Source organism: Halichondria panicea, chromosome 15 (assembly GCF_963675165.1).
Source record: "Halichondria panicea chromosome 15, odHalPani1.1, whole genome shotgun sequence".
Taxonomy (NCBI): Eukaryota; Metazoa; Porifera; class Demospongiae; order Suberitida; family Halichondriidae; genus Halichondria; species Halichondria panicea.
In genome coordinates this window covers 1671991-1692563 of record NC_087391.1, presented here as the reverse complement: position 1 = coordinate 1692563, position 20573 = coordinate 1671991, and the positions used below count along the sequence as shown (strand labels likewise).

The 20573-nt window shown below is 42.7% G+C and overlaps 1 protein-coding gene and 1 long non-coding RNA gene across 4 annotated transcripts in view; both read right to left on the bottom strand.

The window, feature by feature from the left end:
* LOC135348752 (E3 ubiquitin-protein ligase RNF213-like) overlaps positions 1–9522 on the bottom strand; it is a 59791-nt gene extending 50269 nt beyond the window's left edge. For 2 of the 3 annotated variants that reach the window (XM_064547059.1, XM_064547060.1), the window contains exon 1: positions 8699–9519. In XM_064547059.1, coding sequence (XP_064403129.1) covers positions 8699–9373 — 675 coding nt within the window. In that variant the 5' untranslated portion in view covers positions 9374–9519. Of the gene's footprint in view, positions 1–8698 lie in introns of all 3 variants that reach the window. The other variant, XM_064547062.1, reaches the window with a different exon arrangement.
* A 7501-nt stretch (positions 9523–17023) lies between these two features.
* On the bottom strand, positions 17024–19726 carry LOC135348955 (uncharacterized). The gene is made up of 5 exons (XR_010398823.1): positions 19219–19726; positions 18953–19132; positions 18668–18770; positions 17655–18099; positions 17024–17469 (listed from the first exon to the last, which is right to left on the bottom strand). It is a non-coding gene; the product is annotated as an uncharacterized LOC135348955 (long non-coding RNA).
* Positions 19727–20573: the final 847 nt, after the last annotated feature.

The window sequence follows — 20573 nt, the reverse complement described above, 5'->3', positions numbered from 1 at the left end:
TTACCGCTATACCAGGACCTCAACTACAAGAAAAAGAAGTAAGTTGATTCTGCCATGGCCATTGGATTCTCTAACATGTGGGGATGAGCGCGCATGCGCATTGCATCCACAGGAATAACTAAAGGGTGTGTCCAAAGAGATCAAGTTCACAATGGCTACTATTAGCTAGCTGTTTTAACAGATCTTTTCTGACTCTGTAGCTAACAAAAAGCTAGCGCTTTAGTGCAAGGCTAACTCATGTGTTGAATAGAAAGTTTGTGCGAACAGATGATGTTATGAAAGATTCTGAAGAGACTGCAACAGCCTTCAATGTGAGTCAAACTAGCCATAACTCGAGAAAGAAGCTTTAGATTGCTAATCCACGAATCAAAATCCAAGAGAACGTGGCTAGAAGCCTATAGAAGCAATTAGTTTTCGTCGCATTGCAATCGTTGAGCAGTTACAGTTGGAACACACACACACACCCACCCGAACGCACGCACGCACGCACACAGTCAGCTTTACCGTATCCCTCTTGCGGCTACGCCTCGAGGCATAATAATAAGTTCATAATGATGACACCCAAAAAATCTACCAGATTGTGGTGAAGAGTGATGGATTCCAAAGCTCATATATAACACAGACCATTTAATAAACTAGAACTTGTTACTATACGAGATAAATTAGTTCAATATGGAATGTATTGACTCAGCAAGTTTGGAATAGATTAAGATAGTGTGAACAGCTTGCGCATTCTGAATAGTCTCTGCATGTAGTTGGTGGAACTCATGGCTGCATATCTACAGACGTGAAAGGAACCAGTGATTGCCTAAAGTATCAACTAGTGCATCTGATGCATGTGCATGCTTTGCAGCTAGGCTTGAAGTCATTCATTATGTGTTTTATGCTATTTTACCAAGTTGTGTATTAATGTCAAAGTTTGTGCAACTGCTTTGCAAACACCGTTCATTTGTATGGCATTTACCTTGAATATGTTGTGCATCCTTTCTAATTGTTCAACCAATTTTTAGCTTGCTACATTGATAGTGAACAGCTTACTCAAAAAGTCAAGCAATCATTTTTAATTACACAACTTCATACTAGTTTGACCCAAATTCATAATTTATAGTGTTTATCGTACGTTTATCGTATATTGTTGCCTTTTGACCTCTGAGATCAAAGGAATAGCAGTGCCAGTATATGGCATATTGTAGGGCCAATATATGGCATGTTGCACTGGGGCAAAGTGACCTTTTTAAGACCAGAGCCCACCCTCTACCCAATCATCGTGAGACACTTATGGTTCCTGTAGTAAATTTACTAGACAGCGTATGCGTGGTTTCGATGCACTTACTATACAATATTGTAAATCCAGCCACCAAAAACAGAACAAAAACTACTAAATTACCTATTTTTTTCACATCTACGCAGCAAGTGGTTTCTATGCTGGTTTCTATATGCCAGAAAATGCATGGTTTTCAAGGCAACAAATTAGTTATTACATGGCAATTCGTGCCACAAGCTGTTTATTCCAGTACTAGATTGTGGTCAAGGGCCTTTACATAGCCATGTAATAACTATTACATAATTTATGTCAACTTAGAAACTTATCAGAAAAACTGTTCTCATTAATATAATTATTCATGAGGCAACTTGTAGCACTTCCTGTCTTACAACATTTGTGGTCTTAGGGCAGACTGTATACAGTAAAAGTCATTATTGATTACCAAAGCAAGTTCTCACTTAAAAAACTCTACCTAGTCAAAACTACATGTAGAGTAAATTACCCAAGATCAGCAATCATCAAGTATCAAACTTGCACCATATAGCTAGAGCTAAAAAAGAGCTACAAATGTACAGTGGTTTTCCATACCTTTGCAGGCTATACTCTCAGCACTGAGCAGTCAGCACTCCAACCACATTGCCACAATGTAGTAAACTAGAAGCATGCGGAGCATGTTTGGGGCGAGCGTGCGCGAAATGTGTATCTATATGGGTTATCTATGCTACCATTACAGCAAAAGAACTGGGTGCACAGCCTAATAGGAAGATCAAGGTTACCACAAACAACTCCTTCTGGACTCAAGTACAAGAAGACTTCTTAGTGTGTAATTGCACACATGAATGTAGCCCACACAGTTGCATGTCTGCTTTAATATACAGCAGGAACATCAGCATGTAGGATGATACATGTATATTCCAGCTCATCTAACAAGGCAGGCTTTCTTGGCCTGCTCTAACCCTGAAGTTGCATCCCAACGATGAGATAGATTAGACTGATCAAACGTATTGTATCTATGAAACGTATCTGTATATGAATGAAAGTTCAGCATGTTATCAATATGCCCAACATTTTACACAGCATGGGGAAAGGTGTGTCTGTACAAACTAACAGGTGGAGCAAGGTTAGGGGGAAGGAGATTGTACTGTGACCTGTTAATGTTGTAAGGGTACCTGTGTGACCTCAGCCTGAGCTGCTCTGACCTTGTCTGGTCTCTGTTTGTCCTGTTGAGCTAGCAGGTTTATTAATTATCTGAACGCAAGTATACACAAGTAGTGATCTGTGACCTATCCTTGCCGCAAGCATAGGTATTCAATCAATGTTGCAAGTAAGTTGCTGTGACCTCCTGCAGGCGTGCTTGTGTGATCTCAGGCTCAGAAATCCCTCATCTGAGCTCCTCTGACCTGCTGTAGGCTTGCCTGTGGCCTCAAGAGTCTCTGTGTCTTGTCTAGTCTTCGTTGCTGAGTATAGATAGCTCTTATCTTGTGCCCATGCGCAGCTTTCACGTAAAAGTTGATGAAGGGTTGCGAGTACACAAAAAACAAATATCGTGCCGGTCCATGACACACAGACAGACAAAATTTCAACGTTCATCACTAGGAAGGGACTCGCTTCGCTCGCCCCAATAATCAGTATTTTGGTTGGCTTTCTGTTATGATTGTCAGTAACAAGTCAACAAAATAATACTAGGAATACATTAAGAGGAGTATCCAACTGTAGCAGTTGTAGTGTAAACCACGTTATGGTAGAGGAGTATGTCATACCACAGAGGAGAATGCCAGGGTCAAAAGGTCACTAATTAAAACACCACGTGGCCCTAGTAAAACTGAGTTTATACACTACAAATAGCTTGATCCTCTTTATAATCATAACAGAAATCGGTTGAGCTATCGCGCCCCAGAGGAATCAGCTTAAGAGAGGAGATCCAGGTTTTAATTGCAACCTTTGATCTTTTATTGCATTCTTCGAAACCACAAGATATGGAAATTAGACTTAGGGTATACATTTTTATGTACTGGCTTGCTGCACTGGATAGATCTAAGGTATATAGTAAGCTTTCCAAGCAGGCAAATAAAGAACAGAAGCGCTAAGCTGCTACATGTATATGCAGCAAAGGTCAAGAACCCAGAACTAATCCTTCATTAAACGTGACCCTATTGACCCTGGCGGTCCTCCTCTGATGTCATACCACGGTACTATCAGACTGTCACTGCATAGGTGTAGTGGTTAATTAGTTAAAAATTATATCAGCACACACACACACACATGCGGTCCAGCCCACGCTTAATTTTATTCATGGCTAACAGTTTACCTACAAGTGTTAGTGACGGATTCAGTTCTAGATGTAGAATGGAATGTGCGTGGGAGTTGAATACTCCTGATAATACCGTGTAGCTAGAAATTTCTGCGGCCGAAAAATTCTGCGAATTTTGCGAATGAATGAGTAAACGCAGAAATATTATCTACAAATGATTATTAACCACGCCTAATTTAACATGCAGTTGAAAGTTTAATTCGCAGAAATAATATTATTATCCGCAGAAGGTCTTTTTACAGCTATATATATTCGCAGAATTTTTGGGCCACCAAAATTTCTAGCTACTACGGTACTACCAAGGGCGTATAAAAGAAGAGAGGGCACGCAACTCCTATATGAGCAGAGTTCAAACGTGGGGGGATGAATGTGCATGACTGTGCATGAAATGCTAAATTTATTTTTAGCACTTCATGCAAATGCACACATTCCTCCGCTCTCGTTTGAACTCTGCTAGCTGCGTGTACTGATAGTGGAGTTGCATGCCCTCTCTTTTTTTATACGCCCTTGGTACTACAACATAGCAAAACCACAATAATTATCCTTTTAAGGTACTCAGCTATGAATATCATCTGCATGCTACTCTGGATGTGTTGTAGCTTATTCACCTACTGTACACAATGGTATCATATCAGCATACATGTATTATCTTAGAAATGTTCCAATCACATATTTATAAGTTACACCACACATAATTATTGACATTTAAAACGGCCAAACTCTGATGGACACAACGTCATTACCGTAGCAGGGTTCTGCCCAGGATGAGTTGAGTGGTGGCTAGACCACAATAGGGGGTCCGGGGGCTTGCCCCCTGGAAAAATGTGAGTGTTTATCTACCCTACATTCAATTTCAGCAATTCTAGAGACAAAATCAAAACATTTACTGATATTTATAAGACATGCAAGTATTATATAAAATTAACATTGAATCACTAAAAATAGATTGTTAGTCTAGATTGTTAGTCTCCTCTTCTTTTTTGAAACCCAAAGCCAGTCATTTGCAAATGTTGTGGCCTGCTTTCCTCCTCTCCCACTTGCTGTGGAGTGGCTTGACACATCAGCATCAACTTGAAAATATGCAACTCCTGGTTGAACTGCATCACTATATAGCTGCTAGCACTAGCACTGCATGGAATCAGTTTCTTGGCATCTCCTCTTAGAAGTAGGACTACTGTCTATATCTAAGTCTTTGGATGTAGCACTAGTCTAAAATAGTTCAGAATAGACATTATTTTACCATAGATAGAAGAGGGATTGGTAACGGAAGTACCCTCGGGTAACACTGATCCGCTTTACCCGCGGTTTAATCGAGGCTGTGTCAACAAGCCAAAGCTGTAGTTGGGCGTGGTCCGGCTAGCCAAGCTAATGGCCTATTTTCTACACACAGTGCAGGATATACCACAAGCAAACATGCTCAGTCTGTGCAACTCACTCATATTTAAAGGTCTACAGTAGACTCTCGTTAATCTGGTCACCCTTGGCACCATGCAGCTTGGCTGGAATAGCGAGGTGGCTGTATTTTGGGAAATAGCCGCGGCTTAAAAACGACCTTACCTCGAATCTAAAGACTAATTTTGCGGTTCTTGTCTCGAGGATAATGAAGGATAATGATGAATCATCATTCTGTGTAATCCATTTTATTTGCTAAACCACACCCAAACGGTCATATCCGGCCGTAATATACGTATAAAATTACATTGAAAACTTTGTTTGGGACAGCCAGCACTGGCCGGTGAATGGAATAGCGAGTGGCCGTACTTTAGGGTGAGTTTTGTGCAGTAAACATATAGCTAGCATTCCGTACCAAGCCAAATGGCCGGTATATCGAGGTGGCCGTACTTTAGAGAGCCGGAATAGCGAGAGTCTACTGCATACCTATTTTAGCAGTTATAACCAGCACTTACACGCGTTTTAGCAATACAAGAGACTATATAAATAGCAGCTGTACGCTTATAACTTCACTGGAACATTCCTTTTTACTGGGTGTGGTCAATCATTAGCTAGTACTGGTCACAGACTGGATAAATTGTTGAAAGAGATGGAAACACAGCTTTCTTATTTTGAGCGAGTTACCTGGCAAAAGAGCCTCGTTTGTAGGGCGTAACGCAGATAGTTTTCGAGGTTTTACTGCAGATTCAATGTAAAATGATTCCGTTACCAATCCCTGTTACTCTTCTATCTATGATTTTACTAACTTGTTATGGCACATGATTATTGCTGAGTAAGCATGCAGTAGTACTGCAGACTCAGCACAATAATGCGCATGCTCAGAACAGCTGCAGCTGCAGCTAGCTAGCTAGCTTATAGCTGTAGTGTTACTAGTGGTCGCAGAGAGGTGAGTGGTGGTCGCTTATAGAGCTGCAGTGGTCGGTGCCGACCACTGTGGGCAGAACCCTGCTGTATAGTATACCTAAGACGTTAAATTAAAACCGCCAATTACGTTGGCTCATTTGCCAAATACCCGCCAAATTTTCCAGTTGTATAACATATACGGTACATCAATCCTTATATTTTCGTGTGACTGAAATTATACTATCTCTATGCATTTTATTTGGGTCTACCTTATTGTTACTATTATAAACAGGTACTAATTTTAGCGAATTTGTAATTAACGCTAAATCAAGTACGCACTAATAATAAAACGCATTTAATGAATCTCATCTAAAAAAATTTTTTTTACTTTTCTGATGTACACTTCCACTTTTGAGAGTATGCTAAGCAAGCTAGCCCTTTTTTCATCTGTATATGACTCCAAACTTACATCTTTTGACAAAATAATATTGTGCTAATAAATTTGCTACAAATCCGCCAAAATTAGTACCCTAAAAACAGAGAAAAATCTGAAAACGCTAAAATTACTACCCGTCTATAATAGTAACATTAAGGTAACTACCGCTGTGAGAAGTTGCTCAAAAATTGGATTTTTCCGGAAGCAGCTTGTTGACATTGAGTATATAGGAGGAGTGATAAATGCTGTGCAAGTAGAGTATAGTAAATTGCATCGCCTTGAGATGTGTGAAAAGTCTGCAGTATTATTATGCCTCGAGGCGTAGCCGCACGAGGGATACGACTGTGTGTGTGTCTGTCTGTCTGTGTGCTGGAGCGTAGCCAGGATTTTTTGGAAGAGGGGCAATACTTACCAGCTGCGCAGCGCTGAAATTTTTACAGGAAGCCACGCCTCTTAATTATGACGTTATAATTGACTTCTCTATTAGTTGGGTGTGGCCTGATATTTTAGAAGAAGCTAGTTTAGCAAAGAACAACAAGAACTGTCTATAGATTTAGACCAGAATAGCTCACAGTTTAGGGACTAAATCGTTTTGCTTGCTTACTAGCTAGCTAAGATTCGGAAGAAAGAGAGTGCTCAGCAAGATAATCAGCTACACTAACCTGAGCTGAGTAGTAGAGATCCAGAAAAAGGGGGGGCATTTGCCCCCTTTGCCACCCCCTGGCTACGCCACTGGTGTGTGTGTGTATTCCAGCTTTAACTGCTCAACGGTTGCAATGCGACGAAAACTAACAGCTTCTATAGGCTTCTAGCCACGTTCTCTTGAATTTTGATTCGTGGATTAGCAAACTAAAGCTTCTTTCTCGAGTTATGGCTAGTTTGACTCACATTGAAGGCTGTTACAGTCTCTTCAGAATCTTTCATAGCATCATCTGTTTGCACAAACTTTCTATTCAACACATGAGTTAGCCTTGCACTAAAGCACTAGCTTTTTGTTAGCTACAAGAGTCAGAAAATATATGTTAAAACAGCTAGCTATAGTAGCCATTGCATGTGAACTTGATCTCTTTGGACACACCCTTTAATTATTCCTATAGATGTAATGCACATGCCCGCTCATCCCCACATGCTAGAGAATCCATGCAGTGGCAGAATCAACTTAGTTCTTTTTCTTGAGGTCCTGGTATACTGGTAAGCCACAAACCAAATTAGACTAGATAACAATAGATTCATGTACACAAGTCTGGTACAATAGATACATCTACACAAGTCTTTTCTTCTCAGTATTATATAGATACACACTTTCTGCTTGTTTATATACTATACTGTCTGTGCTCAGAGGATAAATTCCAGGGTCAAAAAGTCACTAATTAAAACACCACGTGGCCCCTATGTTTTACATGTAAAACTGAGTTTACCCTGAGTTTATACACCACCAATAGCTTAATCCTCTTTATAATCACAACAGAAATCGGTTGAGCTATCGCGCCCCAGAGGAATCAGCTTGAGAGAGGAGATCCAGGATTTAATTGCAACCTTTGACCTTTTATTGCATTCTTCGAAACCACAAGATATGGAAATTAGCCTTCCGTGGCTAGGGTATACATTTTGATGTACTGGCTTGCTGCACTGGATAGATCTAGGTATAGTAAGCTTTCCAAGCAAGCAAATAAAGAACAGAAGCGCTAAGCTGCTATATGCAGCAAAGGTCAAGAACCCTGAACATGAACGTTTAATCCTTTATTAAACGTGACCCTATTGACCCTGGCGTTCCTCCTCTGGTCTGTGCTATACTACTGTCTGTGCTTAAATTTTCTCTTACTCTGTGCCCTTGACAAAGGTTTGCTCCCACTGTTTGGCTACAGGCCATTTAAATAACATGCAGTTGCTTCAGTATCGTTGATTTAATTCTGTGATTGAATCGTACTTATCTCACAGACTACTGACTATAATTATTATGCCTTTGATGAAGGTTTGCTCCCACTGTTTGGCTACAGGCCATTAAAGACGATCAGTATGCACTATTAACTGTGGACACCCCTTTCTTGTGAAACAATCAAAGCACATTGCAAATTATTTACCTCTTCTATAACACTCTAATACTTTTGAGCGAAAGCAAAAACATGGCGAGAGGCATTAGCAAGTGCACGCTTGCAACACTCGTTTTAGATGCACCAGTATATTACTACAATTTGACCTTCATTGATTTTTGTGATGTGTGGGTGGGTGGACTACAGACAGGTAATCACTACATAGCCTGCAAAGGTATGGAAAACCACTGTACATTTTAAAGAATCCGTAGGGGTCCTGATCAATTATACGTGGTTGCTTTCTTTGATTTTACGAATGTCTCTCTAAGCATAATAACATAAATTCGCAAAAAATAACTCACCTTTGGGTTGCCAGTTGGGTTGCTATCCTTATTTCCTGCCCCTGAGGCATCATGGTCTCTTAGGTTATCAGTGATTCCCGAGATAAGAGTACCAGGTGGGCCATTGTTGTCAGGTGTGGGGTTTTTTCCAGGAGAGCTGCTGTCTAGTTTGGGGGTTTCTCCTGGAGGGCCACTGCTGCCTGGTGATAGGTTTTTCCCCGAAGTTCCAGGTGGGCCTTTGCTGTCTGATGTGGGGTTTTCTCCAGGTGGGTCATTGGAGGGTTTTTGTTGAGAATTGCCCTCACCAGCACTGTGAGATTCAGTCGGCTTTATCGCACCAGTATGTCTTGCTTCGGGGGTAAACTGTACTTGCAATACATTACGAGATGTGGGCGGGGTTTGACTAGCGTTCTCCAGTGATTCCTGGGTACGGGTTCGGGTTCGGCTTTCAGAGATATTAGGAGCAAGGTTTGATGCTCGTTCTACCAGGTCAGCCTCAAGGTGAAGGGTTGCTCTTTGCAGAGACTCAGTGACTTCTTGTCTGGACTCGTTTGTCTGGAACATCGATTCTTGAACAAGGCGACAGTAGGGACACGAACGGAAAGTAATTCCAACCGATAGTGGAATGTCAGGAGGATGATTACACGCAGAATTGGTGCAACGCCACCACTTGTCTCCACCAGATGTCTGCGACATCCTTCAGTATGGCAACTGGTCTTAATTGATGTTGTGAAGTCTACAGATCGACAAGACTGGAACTCAGACTGTACTGAGGAACAAACGGATTGAGTCCATACATGCAGTACATGCAGTTGTTCAGAACAGAATTGATTAATGGCCAGGTATTTCCCTGGGAAACCCCCTTAATTAATCATCCTGAAAGTAAAATTAAAAATCTATTACATGTACTGCGGTTTCAGTACATGTACTCTCTTAGTTCTCCGGAGGACTCTTCTGCGCATGTGCAAGAAACTTGACCACAGTAGTAAGCCGAGACAGTCTAGTCAGCTATAATTTATTAGGCAAGGTCTATAGCTAGCTAGCTAGTCATAATATAGACTATGACAGTGTCATGGAGGCAGTTCCTTCTCAAAGTAGTGCTTCTGGACCAATGATCAATGTGAGTGCCTCCAACCCCTCCAACCACACTGTTATGCCTACTTAGTCGAGCGCCGCCGCCCTCCTTGAAGGAGGTCGGGAATCAAGCCTATCCACAGTTTTGTTCTGGCCTGTTACGCAATAGTATCATGAAATCATTCATTCTATGTGGGTGCTAATCAATAGCGATGAATATCATTTATTAAAGTGGGTGTTGGCCTCGCCTCTCAGTCAATCAACGTGTGCAAAATTCACACGTGGTACAGTTGAGTGGGTGTGATCAATCCCCTTGAGATACTGCAATCTGATTGGAGCTGGTGGAATTGTTGGATTTCCAACAACAGAACAAAACTGTGGATAGGCTTGATTCCCGACCTCCTTCCGGGCAACGGTAGAGGGCGGCGGCGCCCGACTAATGCCTACTATCGTTGGTGCTAAGAAACTTGATGAACTTCGACTGTCCTGCCTGGTCATGCTGGTAGTCTGATTACTCCTATGTCTGCTACAAGTTTAGTAGGCAGAAAAGATAATACTGCAATTCATATGTATCTTATTAAATCAGCCATTTAATAGGCATGCAGCATTAATTTCATTATGTCTGTTCTTTTCAATGCCGAGACTATTATGCCTGCAAAAATAATGTTTGATTACTATCATTTATAAGGACATCTAGATCTACGCATGCTCAACCGCCCAAACACATGCCTCTGGACAACTGACCTGAAAATAGTAGTTAACTATAGTTTCACTGATCTGATATACTTTCTAAGACACACAAAACCATGTGGATAGCTCCACGTGGCTCCTATTGTGGGGGGCGTGCCAGTAGGCATAAATCATCTGCAGATCCTGCCACCTATAAATCCTGCTGTCATAGCATCACCTATACATTGCCTGAAAATATATCTAATGGCCTAGAATAATTATACTGGCCCTATTTTTCCCCTCCATCCATTGCGAAAATATACTTGGATGGCCTAATTTAAGATGCCTGACAGCCTAAACCCTCCACTAAAAAGGCTTGCCTTTCCCTCCAAGTATAACCCCCCCATATTCCTTTTTATCACTAGTATATATACACTTACTACTCAGTCATCATAATTATATGATGTGATGGTTAACAATGACAACATGCAGTGATGCTGAATACTTTATATAAAACCTTATGCCACTGCCAGTGTGAGATGGTGTCTCGCCATTCATGAAGAGTGCATGAGAGTCTATCAACCTTGATGACATCGCTGCCCTCTTAGTGCCGGGTTCTATACAGTAAGCCTGGAACGTATTATCTACCATTTCTTATCTTTTTGATTGCCCTATCTTCAAATCTCTGATTCCAAAAACATGGCCTGCATGCCAACATGCTGTACAGCACAGCACACTGCATCTCCATGCACAACATAATTGGCTCATTCAGTTTCCCCTCCTTGCCCGAGCTGCTTTCACCAGTTTGCAAATTTTACTGTTAAACCGACCCGCTTTGAGCTACTTGACACTCCCAGTCTGCGTATTCTCTTTTGGACCAGTTGCAGTTTCGGCCTCGTGGCCAGTCTAGCGGGGTCCTCAAAATCTTGTCAGTCTGCTGACAGGTATGTTTTTATTGTGCACACCGTAGGATAAGCCGTGAGATACATGTACACATATACATTATTTACTTCGACACCCATTCACAATACCATGCATGCAATGACATAAGTCTCTACTTATTCTATCCAACACTGTAGGTTCTTCTGGAGAACTTGGCTAACCATTACGGACAAACATCTCGGTACTACTCGACAGGAAGACGCATGAGCCTCCTGATGTGCCTGGCGAAAATCAGATAAGCGATCTCGTGACAAATTGTCCACTATATAAAGCCCATAATTATAGGTGCAGTGGCGTAGCCAGAGGGGGCAGAGGGTGCTCCAGCACCCCCCTCTGGCCTCAGACTCTGCTCCACAAGTTCCTTAGCTAAGCTACATGTAGCTAGCTAGCTGATATGAGAAAATTAGAGCTCTTATGTTGCGATCAACTCAACACTCCACCTCCAACTAGCTAGCTCCACCTCTAAATTTCATTCCAGCCAGTGCACATGCGCAAAGCCACGTGGGCTGAGCAGACCAAGGTCCCCCACAGAGTTGCAGACTATTCAGCAGCTATCACCATCATCATCATGTCACTCTTTCAGTTGAGCCCAGTTCACAGAGCAGCACTGCAAAACTGCAAGTGGCTTGCCACCCTGTCCTGCTAATTCACAAGCAGAACCTGGTTAGCAGCTGCATGATTTAATTGTCACAACTCAAAACAATGCATTTTATAGGACATAATTCAGATGAAGATGTGGCTTAACCACCAGTACCCTCAAAGCAGCAGTACCCTCATTTCTTTAGCCAGATTGCGTTAGAATCAATCTCAGAGCATGTAACAACAAAAATTTTCTGGGGGAGTGCCCCCAGACCCCCCCCCCCCCGTTGGGGCATATTTTGCACCGCCGGAGCGCACTGGTAATTCAGACAATCCATTCATCCAGCACCCCCCTCTCTCAAATCCTGGCTACGCCCCTGAGGTGCATGAGAAAAGCTTCTTTACTCGCACAACTCTTGATGACTGCTACCACCACTTGGTTATTTCATCGACAATTTACCATCGCTCTTCCCAGTGCCTTCCCCACAATACCGCCGCCCCTACAATTGGCACGAACTCCTTGATCGCCATGTTATGTTTTATCCTCTACTTTAGTATACTCTATGCCAGACACCATTCGTCCTCGTAGAATGTCCCACAACCCCTGCAGCCTGAGGCCTCGGACGTCAGCTAGAACTGTTGTGGGGACCAACTTGCTTAGAGAGCCAACATTTTTATACCGTTCCAACCACGCAAAACTCCGAATGAGCTCCAGCATTCAATTGGTTTATACTTATTGACACCGGCACTTTGGTCAAGCAATCCTGACCAACTACTGTTGCTGTGTGCTGCAGCTTCTCAACGATTGACAGCAACTCTGTTTTTTTTTGCATTGCATTCACTCTTCCAACAACCCCTACTTTTGCAATCGGCAGTCGAGCTTGCTCCTCTACGGAGTTAATTTTGAACCCCAGAAATGTAATGCATGTCGTGGGACCTTCTACTTTCTCTTTTGCTAGGCCTGCAAATGTCTTTCAGCTGTAAGCCACTGATTGCACAGTTATCTGCTCCACACACGATAAAATCGTCCCAATAATTATAGTGCCACACATATTCAATAAGCGGTGCCATCAGCACTATTTAACACACTATTTTACCAGTGATAGTGCATGGCAACCCCTAGACGCTTTACCATCCACACTCGGTCACGGTGTTGGGTGCCGATCTCAGCCCCCAAATAATGACAATGCTGCGTTCACAAAGACTCTTCCGTTTCATTCCATGGCCCACAACCTTTGATCCACTGCATGGGTGTACCACCGGACCAAGCCTGTAGGTTGGCCCAATCCAACAATCTTCTCACAACGTCATCCACTTAGCCATATACATTATAACAAACACAACTCTGGGTCGATTCTGTAATTAACACTCTTGCCATCCGAGAGATATTAACAATCAACCTCCCTAACTTGGGAAAAACCCCTAATCTGCTCACTTTAAAATGGCAATTTTCTCTCCTGTGCACTTCCTTTTCCAAATACTCACTGGATGCTGCATCGTCTAGCCGAAGGGACACACCAACATTGATTTTCAATGATTCCACACCAATGGGGTCACTATTGCTCGTAAGCACTCAACCTAATCTTCTCCAAACAGCTAAGATCCCCGTACAAGGTACATTCCTATAGTTAAAACTGCCATTTTAGTGAGTGAAGAAACAACTTAATGTTTCCCACTCCCTACTGTTCTCACCCGAGGGCGGACAAAGCCTAATATAATTTAAGTATTTCCTTTCCTATTAGGCCACTGTTAGTTGCATACTTGTTTCAGATGAGAATCTAGCTCAACCCCGATGAGGGAGGGAGGTCTTCATTACTCATTATCCCATTATTTGATGACATCATATCCTGTTTTTTTGAACTGACGAAAATTCTCAAAAGGAAATAAAAATAATTTTAATTTTTTTACGCAATGGCTTTTGGTGCACAATGCAACTTGCACATGGCACATGGTAAAATAATGTAATGTCAGCAAAAAAAAGGACTTTGACCTCAAATAATGGCTGACATCAGCAATAGTGACTTAATTGAGGAGGTGAGCAAAACTGAGGAGGGAGGTTGATCTGAAACAAGTATGTAACTAACAGCGGCCTTAGGGTGGGAAATGTGTCTCACCTGAGTCACAACTCCCGGTTATAGCCATTTATATGATGGTCGGACAACCCTAGTCGTTGATATTCTATAACCACACACCGCATACATGCATGTACACGTATACATTTTTTTACACTTGACACTCATGTACACTATTATCCAGGTTATCTACAAACATGAGTCGCAGCTCTGTTATCCGTCTCAGTTTGGGTGAGCCCTTTTGGTACCCACTAGGCATGACCTGACCCATCTGATCCACCCTTTGCACATTCTGAGCCAAACTATATGTGATCAAAACGGCATTTGTCACACTGGCTTACTTTTATATCCATACCAAACTCGTGGGCCCCGACCTTCACTATGATGAGCCACCACTCCCGGCTTTGTATCACCCCCTCGCCATTTCCAGTCGGCCTTTGGTGGATTGTCCGGGATATTCTCGGTGTCATGGCTATCGGCCAGCCCCCAGAACACGTTCTCCTCTGCAAAACTGAAGCTGAACAAAGTTGTATTTACTCGACTAACTCAGTTTTACCATCTACTTCCCAAACCCAGTGGGCCCGAGCAACACCCCGCGGAGAACTGGTACCATGATATATCCGGCGAAGCACTGGACCATTGCCCGATACATCTACTGTTTGGTTTTTGGGCACATTCAGAACTTTCCTCCTTCCCCTTATTCATACCTCGGGCCTGAGATCTCTCATCTCCAACGATAAGTTCACTATCTGCTTGACCACTTTCTCTGGGATTGGCTCCAACTGGCAGGGCTGGAACTATATCATTCCCATGCCTGTCACACCTGACCCCCTAACTGCCGCCATAACCTGGCACCGTGATTTAGGGTGTCCTTTCCAACCACAACACTGCCTGATCCTAGCGGAGGGTACACCCCCTCACAACGAAACACATTAGTGATCATACTGACTGACCTGCATGACTGTGCCACAATTATACTCTAATTATAATATTATAGGGACCTTCCATAACAACGGGTTTCCCACGCGGAAACCATAAACATACTGCCTCTACAATGAGTATATAGGCCTACACCGGTGAACTTTGGGTTAACTATTCTCCTTCCACATTCCATCACTGGCCTGTTGTCCAATAGGTTATTCACCACGGCAATGGTACCTATCATTATTACTAATTTTTTTTTCAATGTCCTCTACATTTTTGGTCCATCGCTATTTTTCAGGGACTGGGCGGCCAGAGGAAATTGGTTAGGGGCGCGGCGGGACTAGGGTTCAATGTGACATGTTCTGACTGACCCCCCACCTTCCGTATATATAGCGTTTCCTCCACTGGCCACTGAACGGCCCCAGCCTTCCCACCCTGAGGGAACTCTGTCTACAACACTTGGAGTTTCCTTTACTGGCCACTGACTGGCCCACACCTTCCCCACACTGAGGGGTTTCCATACACTTGGGAGTTTCCTTTACTGGCCACTAACCGGCCCACATCTTCCCCACACTGAGGGTTTCTGTACACTTTGAGTTTCTTTACTGGCCACTATAACTGGCCCACATCTTCCCCACACTGAGGGTTTACATATACACTTGGACTTTCCTTTACTGGCCACTAACCGGCCCACATCTTCCCCACACTGAGGGGTTTACATACACTTGGAGTTTCCTTTACTGGCCACTGACCGGCCCACACCTTCCCCACACTGAAGAGTTCCCGCTAGGGACCATTACACTTGAACTGTGGTTGAACTCCATGGATAAGCTGCTTTCTTCATCAACCAACACAGCCGAATATTTACCACGTTGAATTTATATACGACGTTGAACTGAACACTTAATTATAATAGTGCACATGTATAATTATTGCCTCTGCACACACCTGTAGTATAATTATGAACTAACTTTGGAACTAACCATGCAATTTCTTGCCACAAATGCCGAACTGTTTGCATGAAACCTTGCCTATACCACAAAGTCATATACGAATGCTTGGCTATACAAACTATCTGTACGTTTTCTGCAACCATGCATGCTTACGCTTGCTGTCACTATATACTGTATATAGACCAGCATATATACACACCTGAAGTATAATTATGCACTAACTTTGAAACTAACCATGCAATTTCTTACCACAAATGCCGAACTGTTTGCATGAAACCTATAGCTATTGTCTTCTACCACAAAGCAATATACAAATGCTTGGCTACATTGGCTACAAACTAACCGTACGTTTTCTGCAATCATGCATGCTTACGCTTGCTGTCACTATACTGTATATAGATCAGCTCTAGGCCCGACCTGCCTGCAGTTAGACCAGTCCTCGTCAGAGTGGGTTCCCAGGCCAGACCTGCATGCCTGCCTTTATATTCTCATGCAAACTGGAGGAGGGGCTGCCGTATTGGAGCTGCTCAAGTTTCCAACAGTACTGTTGCCACAGCGTTGTGCCTCCAATTCGAGACAGCCATGGTCTTGCCATAAATTCGAACAATAGTCTGAGTAGAAAGTATTTTCGAGAACCAAGAGGCCGTGCACTTTACAGTTATGTAAACAGCTTGAGAGTGAAGCCTGGCAACTGGTTACCTCTCGTTCCCTTAGATACCTATATATACTCGAGCATTGTTACTTTTACCAGGACCCTCAGGCCCCCGTTTCTTAGCTACCCTTGTACCCCTTCGGTGATAACACCTTTACAGTAATACTACACCCGAGCAGCCCCTCACCCTCGCAAAAATAAGCCCATTTTGAATAAACGCCCATCCCCTCTTTTGCTTCGAAGTTCTTGCATGAGGGTATTTTCTAGCCTCGACTCAAGTCCGCTTTACAGCAAGTGATAAAATCGGACAAAGTACACAAAGGAAAAATACGTAAGACTGCGTGGTTGGTGGTAGAACGTTCAAGACAATGGCAGCCACCAGAATATGCAGATTGTGCTGCAACATTGTTACTTCTGCTCGCTGCTCAGCTCTGTTCAGCAAAGAGTCTGTTCAAAGATGCCTTCCAGACAGACTTGGCAAATTGCTAGAGCTGCCAGTTAGTGAGTGTGATGGGCTATCTTCATACATTTGTAGAGCTTGCACAAACAAATTCCAGTCTCTGGAGTCTAAACTTAAAGCCTTTAGAAGTATGGCTAAGTGTGGTTTTGAGCAGGGTCGAAATAAGGCTTCCATCTGTAGTCCTATGGTATCAGGTAGGAAGAGAACTAAAGACACCAGTGGGCTTGAAGCATCACCTCACACAGTCCATGCTAGACCTCTAGCAAAACGTCTGACAGTAGGAGCACCTGGAAGAAGGCTTGCTTTCTCAACCAGGGAGGAACGTAGGTTGATTGCAACAAATCATATATGTAGATGACAGGAATCATCTCTTTTTCATAGCGCACACAGACTGTCCTCGTCAGCCACCGCTGTTAGAGTTGACCAATCTCGAGCAGTTTTCTTCTGTTGACGGTATGTTAAACCACCTACAAACGAAATGAACGTAAATTAATATATAGCCATTAACTTAAAGGTTCAGAAGGTGTTGCAAGAGATATTTCCAAGCCTGGTTTGACTGAAACAGTTATGGTGAGGATAACAGATCTGATACTGTAAACACACCAAAATCACACTAATTAATTAAACAATATACAGATCACAGTGAGCTCACCCAGTACAGTGACTGCGGAAGTAGATGAAAGTCTCCAGAAATTACGCCAGGCACTGAATAGTGGCAACATTCAGTCTATTGCCAAGGCAGCATTTTCTTGCCCTTCACTGAAGGACCAATTGGTAGAGGGTGTGGTGAAAATTCTTGACGACGAATGTTCCACTCTATGTCGTAACTCTGGGGAGTTTGTCTCTCTATTTCACCGGGTTCCAATTGACAATGTGGAAGCGTTATCGTGGAAACAGGCTGTGTCTGAACTACAGCGAAAGTCTCCGATTCTATTTAGGCTTATCCAGACGATCGTAGGACGTTCAGATCATAGGAACTTGCATAAACGCGGAGAGAGTCACTACCCTGGGATGTGTATGGCCACAGCAATTCTCTTGAAAGAGCGTAACACAAGAATGTGTGGTATTCAGTCGTTTCTGTCTCTCGTACTCTTCAACTGTAGAGTAAACAAAAAGGTTTGTACATGTACATGTACATGTATGATGTGTGTCCACTACGTATTTTCAGATACAGGTATAATTATTATATCACAGAGAGGGATTGGAAACGGAAGTTACCTTGCCACGTTAGGCCAGGGTTTAATCGAGGCTACAAAATGTATGTATGATTGTAACGTTAGTAAAATCTAGACTAGATAGTGCCTGCAGTATACTCCCAACTGTCACCTGAGGAACGTATGGATTGACACATGCAGTACACTGATAATTAAGTATTACCATTAGCTAGAAGCATACTCATAAAGATCTCAGAGCATGACACTCTTTGTAGCTATTTTGAAAAACGTATTTTTTCCAAAGGATGCTCACCATTATAGAGGGCATGAGAATGCATGTTGTTTTAGGGGGGCTTTGAATGCATTAATTGCAGTGGTCTTAATTCCAGAAACATCGTTTCCCCAAGTGCTGCACAACCGTACACAGATTTAAAAATTAATGTAACGCGATGCTACCTCCGTTTCCAATCCATCTCCTCTTATATAATTATGATTACATTGAATTACTCACAGGTATACTCCAGGCTGAATCATCTTAGTGTCACTATCAGTTACTGTGCCGTGTTGAAGTTGGTCACGAAAATCAGCAAGCTGTACCAACGTCCTATCGATGCCTGGATTGATGAGGGTGCATGTTTCAAGTTCGTGGGGGACAACGTTGCTAAAACAAAGGGCGTTAGAGACATACGTAGTGACCATCATGGTGAGCTAGTGCAAATGTACAGTTTGTTGGCAAAGGACCATCTCCAGTCTCAACCTTTTCCCCCCTAACCTGGGTTCCCTAAAAATAACTCACTTCCTTCCTACAAAGGCCGACATTGAGGGCATCCAAGAAAATTTGGTCGTTCTAGTCGGTCGAATACTGTGCGAGTACATCAAGCCCCTCCAGCGGTACAAACGGTGTGTTGTCAGTCACATTAAGCACCCCCACAGCACAGAGATGGCCAAAAAATCTGAGGTTGTAGTCCTTGATGTTCTACACAAGAATGAGGCAAAGGCCGCAGACATGATAGACATAATGATCGAGAAACATTCATACTTGAAAGATTCTATTGAACTTACTGTTATGTCAGGTGGCGATCAGATGACTTGCGAAAGACAGCGATGTAGCAAAAAACATATGCGAGATGCGGACACTCGCAGTGGACGATTGGAGCAGTTAGAGCCTTGTATAGAGGACTGGCACTGCCTTATGAGTATTCTGGGGGTAGGTGAAGCACTCACTTGGACTTCTTATCGACCCCTTTGTTTCCACTGAGTATACCAGCAGGAACACCACGATCATGTAGACTAGTCACTTGATCTACCATTAGAGACACTAGGGGACAATACTACGCTCACTAGGAGGAGAACTAATTCTATCCAGCTTCTTGTCGAATAAAAAAGGCAAAGTTTGGTAGCAGATAGACTTTCATATCCAGTAGGAACCCACAGGAAAACATCATTCCCTTCGTACAGCATCCGTAGAGTGTCAAGCTGTTTATCCCTCAGAACTAAATAACTTCTCTTCACACAAGAAAGGGCATAAGCCAGAGAGGAAGAGAACTCAGTGTCAGTCGAGCTAGTCATCTTTGCTATATGTAAAGTGTGTAACACGGACCACTAAAATTAGAATACAAAATAGTATACATGTTTATTTTACTGACAGTATCCACAAATACACGGATTACCCCCTTTTTGGGGTAATGTAAGCGCATGCGCATACAAGGTATACCAGGCCGCTTCTAAAGCGGCCTTGAATCGAGGCTAGGTATTTTCACTCGATTATATGCAGGGAACAAGTAGTCCTATATGCAGAGAAAAGAATCCAAGAAAGTTATCACACAGGCCAATTTTTCAGGTTACCTTGCCTTGATTTTCTGAAACAAAGTATCTGATAGCTGCTCTCTAGGAGTATGACCTACCATCCTTTGGGAAGTTTCTGCTACATCTGGCATCGACACAAGTGACAAGTAACGAATATCAAATAGAGTCAAGAGTCCACTTCTTCATGTTCATTCTCTTGTCATGCTTTAATCATACTATAGCTCCTATATATACTCATGCATTACATTGTTGTTGTTAATGAAATGTTCATACTATGTATTAAAATAAAAATACAATAAGATTGTCATAATTGGAATAGACGCTACAGGGAATTGCATACATGTACGTATGAATCTTGCCTATGACAAGATAGCTACTATCTTAAATATTGCAGCAAGCACAGCATACAGTATATTTACGAGTTTCAGCAAACAGGAAAAGTAGACCCTATATTGAGCGAACAAAGGAGAGAAAAGCTAAGTGTACATGAAGAAATATATACAGTTGGGATGGTGCTCGAGGATCCATCTATGCATGTATCTCTCTGAGGTGTGCCACGAATTGGAGGAAGCAATGGGGGTTGTGGTGACTCCCCCAACTATTTATCGGCT